The 13019-nt window shown below is 40.8% G+C and overlaps 1 protein-coding gene across 2 annotated transcripts in view; it reads left to right on the top strand.

Annotated features, from left to right (window-relative positions):
• Positions 1-355: 355 nt before the first annotated feature.
• Positions 356-13019, top strand: part of TP53BP2 (tumor protein p53 binding protein 2) — an 85210-nt gene continuing 72546 nt past the window's right edge. Inside the window, exon 1 of one of the 2 annotated variants that reach the window (XM_044002632.1) lies at positions 356-385. In XM_044002632.1, the coding sequence (XP_043858567.1) occupies positions 371-385 (15 nt within the window). In that variant the 5' untranslated portion in view covers positions 356-370. Of the gene's footprint in view, positions 386-8181; positions 8470-13019 lie in introns of those variants that run through there. The other variant, XM_044002631.1, reaches the window with a different exon arrangement.

The following is a 13019-nucleotide window of genomic DNA, read 5'->3' as shown; positions in this document are numbered from 1 at the left end:
GGCAATATCTAGTGTAACATCAGTTTCAATAGCCTCTCTCACAAAGACTCTTGTTGCTATGTCTTTAAGAAACAATGGAATCTTGGGAAGTTACATTTTAACTGCTATTTTTAAGAGGGAATGAATCTTGAGAAAACTGGCAGTTTAATTGTCATACTGAAAAGTTAACTCTGGTGGCTGGAGAAAGACTGTGAAGTTAGAGAAAGAACTAGGAGAATTGCTTTCCTGAGAGATTTATTTAACTCTTATCTTGCTGTGAAACATCATGAAGAGAATTTTTGGATTTTGGCTGCTATCCTGAGCAAGCTGAATCGTGGGAATGTGTTTCCAGAAGACTTAAGGAGGTCAACAGAAGCAGTGATGCTGAGAGATGCCTTTTTCTCAGGTGAGACATTATTTTTTTTCTTGTTACACTTTAATATACTGGATAGTTAGGAAGTTGGTAGGCTTGATGTTTTAAGCCTAGAATATTGGAGTTTTATATATATATATGTATACATAGAGAGAATATATAGAATATATATACTTAGAACACATAAAGAACATATAAATCTACAAAGAACACATAGAGAGAATATATAGCACATATAAATCTACACACAGAACACAGAAAGATATATATACATAGAACATATATAGAGAATACATAAACATATACATAGAACATGTATAGAGAATATAAAAATGTATACATAGAACATATATACACAGATATATATGGGGAAGAGAAGCTTTATGAAAAAAGAAGTTTCTCTACTTTAATAAACTAGGGTGGGGAATCAGAGCTAATTACTGAGAGAGATATCACAGTTTTCACATTTTATAAAGAAATAACAGAACATATCCTGTTTGCCTTAGTACCTAGTATGAGAATGAATAAAATAACGAGGGACAGGGTTTAGTGTTGTTGCTGACAAATATATACACTCAGCACCCATGTAGACTATATGTGATGGGCATCAAACAACATCCCATTACACTAGTTGGAGATAATGTAAAGTTTGAGGAACTTCTTGTAATTCACTTTATCCCGAATATGTAAAATGCATAAATGGGATTAATATAAATTAAACCTAGAAAGGAAGGTAGGATCCGAATTGTGGAAGCCCTTAAATGGCATCCTACAAGAAAGCAGTAATTCCAAGAAAATTTTTGATATGGTGATGTGGTCTGACTTGTGCTTTAGGCAGATTATTTTGGCAGCTGTTGTGGAAGATGAATGGGAGAGGAGAGAGGCTAGAAGCAAGGAGACCAATTAAGACACTATTACTGTGGGCAGCCAGGTGGCACAGTTGATAAAGCACCAGCCCTGGATTCAGGAGAACCTGAGTTCAAATCCAGCCTCAGACACTTGACATCTGACTCTGGGCAAGTCACTTAACCCTCATTGCCCCACCAAAAAAGACACTATTACCATTGTTTGAGTGATAAAGGACTAGATTAGGGTGGTTGCACTATAAGTTTGTGGTTTGGCAATTGATTGGACATAGTGAGAGTGGGATAATATGACTGACAGTTACATGCTGCTTTTAGGTTTGTAAAGTGCTTTTATAGATGTCTGACTTAGTCTTAACAACTGAGTGAAAAGTCATAGATGAAACCAAGGTTATGAACTTGGATGACTAGAAAATTGGCGGTACCTTCAATTTATTGAAGAATTGTTAAGCACTTACTATGGGCATACCACTATGCTGGAGACTGAGGTTACAGACACAACAAATGAAACTGTTCTTGCCCTCAAGAAGTTGATATTCTTTTGGAAGGAAGGGGGTTATACAACATATATAAAAGTAAGTAAATATGTAGTGTATACCAAAGTATATGAAGTAATAGGGAGGGAGAGAGGGATGATAACTGACAAATGGAGGGATCAAGAAAAGTCTTGTGTAGGACTGGTACCTGAGTGGTACTCAGAAGGAACCTAAGGATTCTGCCATTTAGAGATGAGGAGGAAATATGTTCTAGAAATGGAAACCATTTGTGACAAGGCCCAGAGGCAGGAAATAACAAGCCTGTTTCAAAAGCAGAGCATGTTATGGGAAGTAACATTAAAGAAATTTGGAAAGATTGGTGAAAGCCAGACTGTGTAGGGATTGTATGATAGGCTGAGAATTTTGTATATTTTAGTCTAGAGCCAATAGAGAGCCACTAAAATTTTTGATTACAGGTTGGGGGGAAAGGTGACATAGTCAGATCTATATTTTAGGAATGCTAGTTTGTAATTTGTTTAGAACATGTATGGAGTGGAGAAATTGGCTATTGCAATCATCCAGTCAAATGATCACAAGGGACTGAACTGGGTAGAAGTGTTGGGATTGTAGAGAAGTGGACAGATGCAATAAATATTGTATAGGTAAAATCAATAAGACTTAGCAACTGCCTGGATAATCAATAGCAAGCATTTAAAATTTTTAAAAAAAATTTTTTAACAGCAAGTATTTTTAAAGCACTGACTAGGCATTGTGCTAAATTCTGTGTGTGTTTATGTAGGGGAATTAAAGTGAAAATCCCTGCCCTCAAGGATCTTACATTCTAATAAAGGAGAAAATGTGTTTACTTTCTCAATCTGCATTCAGACCAACATATTGGGTTCCCAGAGTTTCTGGCTACTGCTCACTTCAGAGATTTAAAAGTAACCCTAAGGGGCTGTTTTTTGTTTTTTTTTAATATTATCACTTACAAGCCTCCACCAGTTTGCTCCCTATTCATTATCAGTTGATATCAGGCAGTCAGACTTAATTGGTTTTTTAGAAATGGATATTTACTAAGGTGGTATAGTAAGAACAGTTGTTATAAAACTCTCTCCTTTCTGCCCTCCTTTCTGTTGTCCCACAGAATTGAGGAGGAAATGGGCTCAAGGTTGTAATAGAGTGGTAAATATTAACTCTGAGTTGCTGGAAGTCTCTCCCCCCCCCCTTTCCCCTTCTACTAGAGTTTTCATGAAGTTCTCCCTAGGTATGGTATAGCTTTCTCCTAGGTTCCTTGTAGCCTCCTAAAGCTTTTTCCTCAGAGAAAGTTTGTTTCTGTGTCTCTCAGCTTTCAATGCAGTGCTATTGTCAGCCACTGCTATTCTGGGGACATTTCTGCAGATGGGAAGTCTCAAATATTCTGACCTTTTGAAGTCTGAAACCTCAGTCTGGGATCAACTGTGTATATGCATGTATGAACTTCTGTTTTTCCTCCTTCCCACCCTTCCCACCCAAGCCATTCTCTCTCAGGGGTTTAGATGAAGTTACTCATCACTAGACTGACTTACTACTGGAATGCCTGATTTAAAGTAGTTTGTTGTTTTATCAAACTAATCCCCAAATACTTTTTGTATTTTGTTATTGTTTAGTCATGTCTGACTCTTTGTGACCCCATTTGGACTTTTCTTGGCTATCCATCCATCTACATACATACACAATATATGTATATATACACATACATACACACATGCAGATATATACAGACACATGTCTACATACATATAATGTATTTACCTGATATATACATTATTTTTTCTTTTTTTTTACAGTAAATAAAAGTATTTTATTATTTTCCAATTACATGTAAGGCTAGTTTTCAACATTTGTTTTCATAGGATTTTCAGTTCCAAATTTTTCTCCTACCCTCCCTTCCCTCCCTCCTCCCCAAGACAGAAAGCAATCTGATATAGTTTATGTATGTACAATCACATTAAACATATTTCTGCATTAGTCATATTGTGAAAGAAGAATCAGAGCACAAGGGGAAAACCTCAAAAAAAGAAAAAAAAACAGTCCAAAAGTAGAAAAAGTATGGTTCAATCTGCATTCATAATCCACAGTTCTTTTTTCTGTATGTTGAAAACATTTTCTATCATGAGTTCTTTGAAATTGTTTTGGATCATTGCACTGCTGAGAAGAGCCAAGTCTATCACTATTGTTCTCGATATATATAATGTAATATACATTATATAGTAGTATATAATGGACATGAGGGTTGAAGAAGAGGGAAGAGTCTTAGATTATTCCAAACCTAAAAATCTGGGTGGGCACTGATAATAGAGGAGAGTAGTTTAGGAGGCATTTGGGGCTGATTATATAGAAAATGAAGTAAGGAAAGCAGGTTCAGGGGTGAGAAGAGAATAAGTTCTATTTGGGGAATGCTAATTTGGGACACCCATTATATTTATGACAGTAAGGTGGCAGGGGATAGTGCCAGATCTGAAGTCAGGAAGATGCACTTTCCTGAATTCAAATCTGGCCTCAGACACACTAGCTATGTGACCCTGGGTGAGTCACTTAACCCTGTTTGCCTCAGTTCCTCATCTGTAAAATGAGTTGGAGAAGGAAATGGCAAACCACTCAGTACCTTTGCCAAGAAAACCTCAAATGGGGTCATGGAGAGTTGGACATGACTGAAACAACTGAACAACATTGGACATATAGGGGAAAAGTATCCAAAAAGCAGTTGATGGGGTGGGGGAGGAATAGAGGTGAGAGAGATTCAGAAGAGAGATATTAAATCTGGATATGTAGATTTGGGAGTCATTTTGGAGAGAGAGAGGAGGATTGAGCCTGTGAGGGTAGAGAGGATACACACACATCTATCTTTTTTTTTTTTTTTTTGAGGCAAGGAGGGTTAAGTGACTTGCCTGGGGTCACATAGCTAGTGTCAAGTATCTGAGGCCGGATTTGAACTCAGGTCCTCCTGAATCCAGGGTCAGTGCTTTATCTACTACACCACCTAGCTGCCCCCCACATCTATCTTGATATAGATGTGTGTATGTGGTGTGTGTGTGTGTGTGTGTGACAGAGAGAGAGAGAGAGAGAGAGAGAGAGAGAGAGAGAGAGAGAGAGAGAGAGAGAGAGAGAGAGAGAAATATGTGTGTGTGAAAAGAGCCAAACAAAATGCTCTGGGAAAATTTGAGAAGGGGTAGAACAGTTTCTCTTAGGGAAACTTTTCTTAGGGACTCATGGAAGGTTTCACTGTTAAGTTCCATCATGAACTGAAGGATGAGAAGTTATCTTAACAGGAGGAAGAAAGAATGTGATAAATGAAAGGATCAAATTTTTCAATTACTGGGGCCAGTCTGTGCAGTTGTGTAGAGGGCAGGAGATGACAAAGATCAAGGTACAGATAATACAGTGTGACTGGAATGTAGTGTGTCTGTTAAGGAGAATAATATACAATTCTGGGTATAATGTGAAAGGAAGGAGAATGGCCCTAGAATGTGGAGGATCTTTTTTTTAAATTAAGAATTTTATTTTCCCCCAATTACATGTAAAAACAATTTTCAATGTCCATTTAAAAAACTGTGCTCCAAATTCTCTTACTCTTCCCCTCATAAGAACACAAGCAATTCAATATGTCATACATGTGTAGTCATGCAAAACATTTCCGTATTAGTCAGGTTGTGAAAGAAAATAGACCAAAAAGCCCTCAAGAAAAATTAACTAAAAAAATATGCTTCAATCTGTATTCAAATACCATCAGTTCTTTCTCTGGAGATGGATCAAATTTTTCATCATAAGTCCTTCAGAGTTGTCTTGGATCACTGTATTGCTGAGAATAGCTGTCATTCACAGCTGATCATCTTACAATGTTGCTGTTACTTTGTATGCAGTTCGTTTCACTTTGCATCAGCTCATGTAAGTCTTTCTAGGTTTTTCTGAGAGCATCCCGCTCATCATTTCTTACAGCAACATAGTGTTCCATCATAATCTCATCCCACAATTTGTTCAGCCATTCCTCAATTGATGGGCATCTGCTCAATTTCGAATTCTTTGCACCAGAAAAGGCCTGCCATAAAACCTTTTGGTACATATAGGTCCTTTAACCTTTTATTCTTATTATTGTTATTCTTCTTCTTCTTATTATTATCTCTTTTTGGATTCTGACCTACTCAGACTATGCATGGTTTTATAGCCCTTTGGCCATAGTTCCAAATTGCTCTACAAAATGTTTGAATCAGTTTACAACTTGTGGAGGATCTTAAAAGCTATATTGGGGAGTTTGTATTCTATGCTTTCGGCAATGGGGAACCTCTGCGGGTTTTCAAGCCGGTAAATTTCATGGTAAGACCTGTGCATTTTGGAATGCTCTTAAGTAAACATGGATTGGCAGTAGTTTTCTTTACTCAGAATAGGGGTAAGGACTGGACTTTTGATAGGGAACAATGAATGAGACAATTCCCTGTACCAGTGAGGATCAACTAACTTACTTTTGTCTTTGAGGATTGACTGAAGCATTATTAATTTGTCCCATAATTGGTTTGTGTCAGAGGCTACACTTGAACCCAGTAGTTCCTGGCTTTAAGGTCAGTTCTCTATGCACTCGTGCTCCACTAGTATGCCCGAAATGTTAAGAGAACATGAGGAAAGTCCTCAGCAACTTGGATGGATTCCCATGGCTAATTTATAGGACATAGAGCCAAAGAGATGGGAGGAGAGAGGGGCATACACAAATAACTTGTAATTGGAGGAAATAGCCACATCAATAAGGTTCCAGGTCTTCCTGGCTAACGGGGCTGTCCATCGACAGCACAATACTGGTAGTAACAACTCATTTATACAGCTCTTCAAAGTTTTCAAAGCCCTTGTCTCACAATCCTACCAGGCATTGAGTGAAAGTATTATTTCTCTCTCTTTTTTTTAAACGCAGATGAGGTGAGAGGGTGACTTGTCCAGGGTCACACAACCCGCAGATGGTCGCGGTGTGACTTTTCTAGCCAACCTGGAATGATAGGTGGACTCTATTAGAGGTTCTTCAGTACGTGGCACAACAAGGCGCAGACTCAGACTTTGGCTTAATTTCTTCTTTAGTGTGAAATTTAGGCCCCTGAGTGAAAGCCTGCATTAATTGCTCAGCACTAAGAATAAGGTTTAGACTCTGGGGTATGGTAGAGCCAGTTGAAACCGGCTTACGAGCTCAGCTCGGTGTGACAATTTACACCTCAGAAATTGGAAAACTATACAAACCGGGGGTTAATGTATGGTTTTTGATTGTCTGGACTTGAGAAAGTGGAGGAGAAAATAATAATGGAGATTAAACTTAAAAGTGCGTGGTGGGCGTTAAGCACACACCGGCAAGGACCCCTCCCCCCCCCCCCCCCCCCAGCCCTGAGCACAACCAGGTAGGTCCTTTCCGGAGAGGGAGAGTTTTCTAAATCAGTTCCAGGCAGAAACAAAAGTCTCCTTTTTTTGCTCGACCGAGGCAGGTAGTCCCAGTACTTCAGGTCAGTTAAGCAGACTTAGCCTGTTCCTCCCACTAGGGTGTAATGTCCCTATCTGGAACACGGTGGCACTCCCCAGGTGGGAAGGGAGCCAAGTTGGGGCACCGCTCCCAGAAGGATCATTCGTGGAAATGGGACACACATGCCTTTGAGAAAATGGGGCCGTGTCCCCAGAGGAGGAACTGGGGACACTTGAAACCCACTCCCCGCTTAGGAATGTAAAGAGGAACTGTAGCCTTTTCTTGGCTCCCGGCTCCGGGAGGCGTCTTAGAGGAAGAAACCCTGGCCCTCAGGGTCTTGTCTGCCCCTCTTCCCCCACACCTGGAGCTTGTCCTTTTGGGGGCGGATCCTCCTTTCCGTGTTACTTCAGGACTAGGGGAGCCCCCATTCGGGGGTGTCGCGCCTACTAGGAGCTCCGAGAAGTTGTAGCTTCCCCAGGGATCAAAGGGAAACAAAAAACGTTTAATTTTGACCTAGGTCCCTCTCGGGGTCAAATAAATGGCGGTAGCCGCTCCCGAAGGCCCGACTGCTTCTGAAGCACTCACGCCCAGTCCCCCGGCGTTTAGGGAGGGCGGGGAATCGAGCAGCCGAGGCACTCCGCCGAGGAAACGCGCACCCGCGCGCACCCTCACCACTTCCCGGGCCCTGGGGCGCGCGCCCTTCGCCTCGCTCCACACACTCCTTCCCTCTGCCCCTCCCTTCACCTTGCACTCGGAGGTGCGCGCGCGCATCGGGGCTTCTGCGCGCGTCCTCGCCCACGTGCTTTTGTCTAGAAAGCGGGCTCGTTCCCCTCCCCTGATCAGGGCCCGTGAGTTGGGCGCGCTCCCGCCCATCCGCCCCTCGGCTTCCCCAAGGTGCTGGTTCTTTCGCCCCGCCCCCTTCCTTCACGTAGGGCGGGGCCAGCGGCGCTGCTGGGTGGGGGCGGGCCCGGAGCCGGGGCGGGCCCCAGGATTAGTGGGTTTCGGAGCGGAGGTGGGAGCTGGAGCCGCCGGGGACGCAGAGCAGACAAAGCCGCGGCGTGGGGGCGCTGCCACTCGAGAGGGGGTGGGCCTGGGGGCTCGGAGGCCTCTCTTCTAGGTCGGTGGGCTCCGTGTGGGCGCCGCTCTCGGCCTGAACCGTCCGCCTCCCCTCGCAACAGGTCCGGCCTCCCCTGCCCCACCGCCCCGGCCCGGGCCCCGCACTGCTATCTGGGGTCTAGTCCCCGCGCTCGCCGGGCGGAGTCTCCAGCCCGGCTCCTCGCTTCGATGCGGTTCGGATCCAAAATGATGCCGGTGAGTGTTTCCTAAAGAGTGAGAGCGAGGGTGAACGTCTCGTGTGTTTGGCGGGTGGGGAGGGGAGGCGGCGGCCCCGGGCCTGGGTTCAGTTTCTGGGACGGCGCGGGGCTAGCGGGGGTGCCTCGAAGGATACTTGCCCCCTTCCCCATAGTTCCTGGGAGCTGCTCCTGGTCCCCAGCCCTATTCCTGCTTCGGCCCCACCTGTTTTTGCGGGGGCGGGGGGGGGCAGAGCCTCCCCAGCTTTACCTTCCATCCCCTAGCCTCTCTCACCTCTCATTGAGGCCTCTGGAGGCTTTGAGATTATGGGGAGCGAGGAATCGAAATTTGGGGGCCCTGGAAGTATTTTCTGGCACTTTTCTTCTCTCTTCCCCTAGGGGAGCGAGCCTAGTGCTGGAACTTATTGAGGAGTTGCACTGGCTGAAACTCAAAACTTTCCCCTTTCGATCAATAGTAGCGTATTAACTTAGAGTTCTTTTCAGTTGCTGAGGCCATGAATAGGGGCTCTTGGCCCCTGTCCTGTTAAGCAGAATTTGGATCCTATAGCTGTCTTATCTCTTATCTCCTCTTGGAAATTGACTTTGGTAAAGTCACTTTCAAAAGATCTGAGCATTTAATAATAAAGACTCCTACCTTTCTCCTCCCTCTCCCACTTTAGTGTTGGTAATTTGGATATTCATGAATCCTCTAAACTCTGTTCCTTTATTTTGATTTTGATTAATAAGGGCGGTGGCAAGATGAATGAGTTTTTGTTTGAGAGATCGACAAGTTGTTGAAATAACCAATAGCTATACATAACAGGTGTACAACAGATTTGAAGTTGGGGTGTTGGTTACAAAACGTTGGGTGTTTTTCACCTAATGGCAATGTCATCAGGTTTATTTTAATGAATGCTACATGTTTCGGTAGACTTTTTTTATTTGTGAAAATTATAGTTAGATCTAGCCCAGTGCAATGCACCTAATTCTTATTAATGGTTGAGGTAGAGAGAGATATTGTGAGGATCAAATGTTAAGAGAAACTGTATCCAAGGGGCTTTGTAAACCTGAAATCATAGAATGCAATTGTTAATACTGTTGCCCAGCCCGGTTTCCGTTCCCTGGAGTAGGGATGTTTCCGTCTGTAATTCTGGAAATAACTTGTCTACTGTGTTTATGCTAATATGTGAAATAGAGTGTCCTTAAATTTTTGTAGTTGTAGTCATGTATGTTAAAAGGAAAACAAAATAAAAACAATGTTACCTGGTTACCTTTCTGGCAAAATAAGGTGATTTCCCACAGGTCACAAAACTTCATTGGTAGTTCTATGAACAAACTTATAATTTTCTTTGTAGTTGAGATTCTTTGGAACATCAAATGAGATATTATTTGTAAAGCATTTAGCACAGTGTCACATAGGAGACACCTCATAAATGCTTGTTTCCTTCCTTAATTTGTATGTTTGGTAGCATCTTTCATTTACCTTATAAAATGTAAAACTTCTTATCTGTCCAAGAAAGATGTTTATAGGAATGGGCACATAGACAACAAGTTTGGCATCGGTCTGCTCAGTACCGGGTTTATAAAGACAGGTTTACCAGAATCAGGATACAGTGCTGTGTAGGGAAGAAATTTGAAATGCCTTGAATGAATCGTCAGGTGCAAATTATTCTACTAGAAAATTGAAATTTATAGGCTGCTACAGTGATTTCAATGATGTCAAAACAGGGACCATGAAATTGATCCGGAGTCTAGGTTTTGAGAGAGAGAAAAAAATGAAATTCCTTTTTCAAAAGTATTATGTAGTTAAGCAGTTGGAATTTTCTACTTTTATTTTACTCCTCCATGAAATGTGATGGCAGATGTTTTGTGTGTAGATGTGAATCACTCACAGAACTTTGGTATGAATTGGAGGTGCAGGCAAGAAATTCTCCACTTTCACTGACTTTGGGTGTAATTCTATTTTGATACATATCTCTGATCTTTGGAGGTTAGGAGGGGAGAAGAGAAATGTATTAAATAGCTTTTTCAAATGGTTATGGAGTAGGGGGTGGTATTCTGGTTAATTTAACATTCTGACTAATTGGGAGTTACAGTGTATGTATGTATAAAATATGATCATAGATTTCCAGTTGGAAGGGAACTTAAAAATCATCTAGGCCAACCTCATTTTACAGATCAGGAAACTGAGTCCCATAAGTCAGAGGCAGAATCAGGATTCAAACTTAGTTGTACATGTTCCAAATCCAGCAATCTTTAATTACACTGTATATGTTTTCAAGGAATTAAAATCCATTTGGTAACAAAATTAAAACTTATTTAATCTTTCAGAAATTCTTTCAGGAGGTAGCATTGTATTTAGTCTTTTTTTCAAAAATTTCCACAATTTAAAATAACACATCTATGACATTGGGGGGGGGGGTTGTTTGTTTTTTAAGTGAGGCAATTGGGGTTAAGTGACTTGCCCAGGGTCACACAGCTAGTGAGTGTTAAGTGTCTGAGGTCGGATTTGAACTCAGGTACTCCTGACTCCAGGGCTGGTGCTCTATTCCCTGCGCCATCTAGCTGCCCCCATCTGTGACATTTTATGGCAGATATCATAACCATAAGATCTCAAGTTCCTTTTTTTCTCTTCAGACTGGTCACTAGTGTGACCATTTTAGACCAGTATGATATTTTTTCAATGACAGATTCTAAGACAAGCCCTTTTTAGACTGAGATCTAATTCTCAAAGGTAAAACTTTGTGTAAATGAATCATTTCTTTTGAAAAAATGTGCAAATCTCACTTTGATCTGCTGATAACTTGTCATCATTTTCGGATTGTGACTTCTACCATAGCAATTAGAACAAGTCAGTTTTAGTTTTCACTATATTTGGTACCATTCCTCTCAGAAAGTAGTATAATTTTTTTTTTAAAAAGAAATGAGGATGTAAAAGGTGTTATCCTCAGATTTGTAAAGCACAAAAATAACGGTGTTGAAATATACCAAATTTAAACTTGTGTTGTTAAAGAGTAGAATATCTCTAGAAGGGACCTTGAAAGGTCACTTAAATTCATGACTTCTAGGAAGACATCCTTTAAAAATGTTTATCTGAGCAATTTGCCAGAATAATTTGGTCCTAAAATATCTTTGTGTATTTAACTATTTTGATGAAATTCATAAATGCTGGTCTGGGGGAAAAGGAATAACATTGCAACTTTGGAAAATTTTGGAGCAAAATAAGTACATTTGGTATTTTACACAGCAAAATTGTCACATGTAACTTTTTGATGCCTGTATATTTAAAAAGTGTTTTTTCATTAAAAAAAAACTTTATCGAGTACCTAACATTTTTGGGTTCATAAAGTTGTTCAGTGTTTTTCAGAATATAGTCAAATTAGGGATACCCTGGATTTTGTTTTCTTATCAACCAACTATATGCATAGTTTTAAGTTTAATATTTGAGGAAAAATATAATCAGTCTTGAAATGTTCTTGTGGAACCCTTATGCAGATGGATTGGGAAATGCTAGTTAGTTTATTTTATTTTTTTAAAGCCTTACAGAGATAGATGCCTTAATTTTTCTTATCTGTGTATTACATTGTCTCACAACTTTTGGGAAGGTTTCTTAAAATCCTTGTGCTTCATTTCTTGCCCTGCTTTCAGTTGAAATTCAAGTAAACAATTCAGCAAGCATCAAGGGCTTGATTGGGTGCAGAGAACTGTGTCATGGGCTCTGGGAAGATAACAGAGTTTTGATAAGCCTTAGTATATAGCTGTATGCCATTACTTCACATACTTGGTATTTTAAAATACCACATCTGGGGGAAGCTAGGTGGCACAGTGGATAAGGCACCGGCCTTGGATTCAGGAGGACCTGAGTTCAAAACCCAGCCTCAGACAGTTACTAGCTGTGTGACCCTGGGCAAGTCACTTAACCCCCATTGCCCTGCCCAAAATATAAATATAAATATATATATAATATCAATAGAAGTAAAAATACCACATCTAATTTGTCTTCCAAATAAATAATTCCTAAACAATACAGAGAAGGTAATACGGCATAGGAATTTTAGAATCCAGATTTTTGCTCTTTGTTTTTGATACTTTGCCAAATTTAGCATGATTTAAGTACTTGTCTTAGTATCATTGTATCTTAGGTACCCTAGAATCCATTTTTCTATTGTCAAGGATTTCATAATCTAAGACATTGACAGATGGAAATATAGATAATTGGGCACATAGTGAAATTACTATTAAATATCATACCAGTAGGGGAGTTATGTGTATTTTGTTAGATGGTGGATGTTATAAAATTTGCTTTTGCACATGGGCAGTGAGTCACAACTAATTTCTTTTCTAGTCAGTCAGGGGAGCCTTCATGAAGGAGGTGAGATTTTTAGATGCTGCTTGCATAAAGAAAAAGGGAGACTTTGAAAGACTAGGTTGGGAGTTTGGGATGAGGTAGGGATGTTGTGTTGGAGGAAGTCTGCCAGGTCAGGCTGGAAGGAGGCTTTAGTATGTCTGTCCTTTACTCTGGAAAGCAGAAATAATTCAAGCCAAAGAGGTGTTAAGATGATTACGGTAATA

The sequence above is a fragment of the Dromiciops gliroides genome, chromosome 4, assembly GCF_019393635.1.
Source record: "Dromiciops gliroides isolate mDroGli1 chromosome 4, mDroGli1.pri, whole genome shotgun sequence".
Taxonomy (NCBI): Eukaryota; Metazoa; Chordata; class Mammalia; order Microbiotheria; family Microbiotheriidae; genus Dromiciops; species Dromiciops gliroides.
This window is presented reverse-complemented; position numbering and strand designations above follow the sequence as displayed.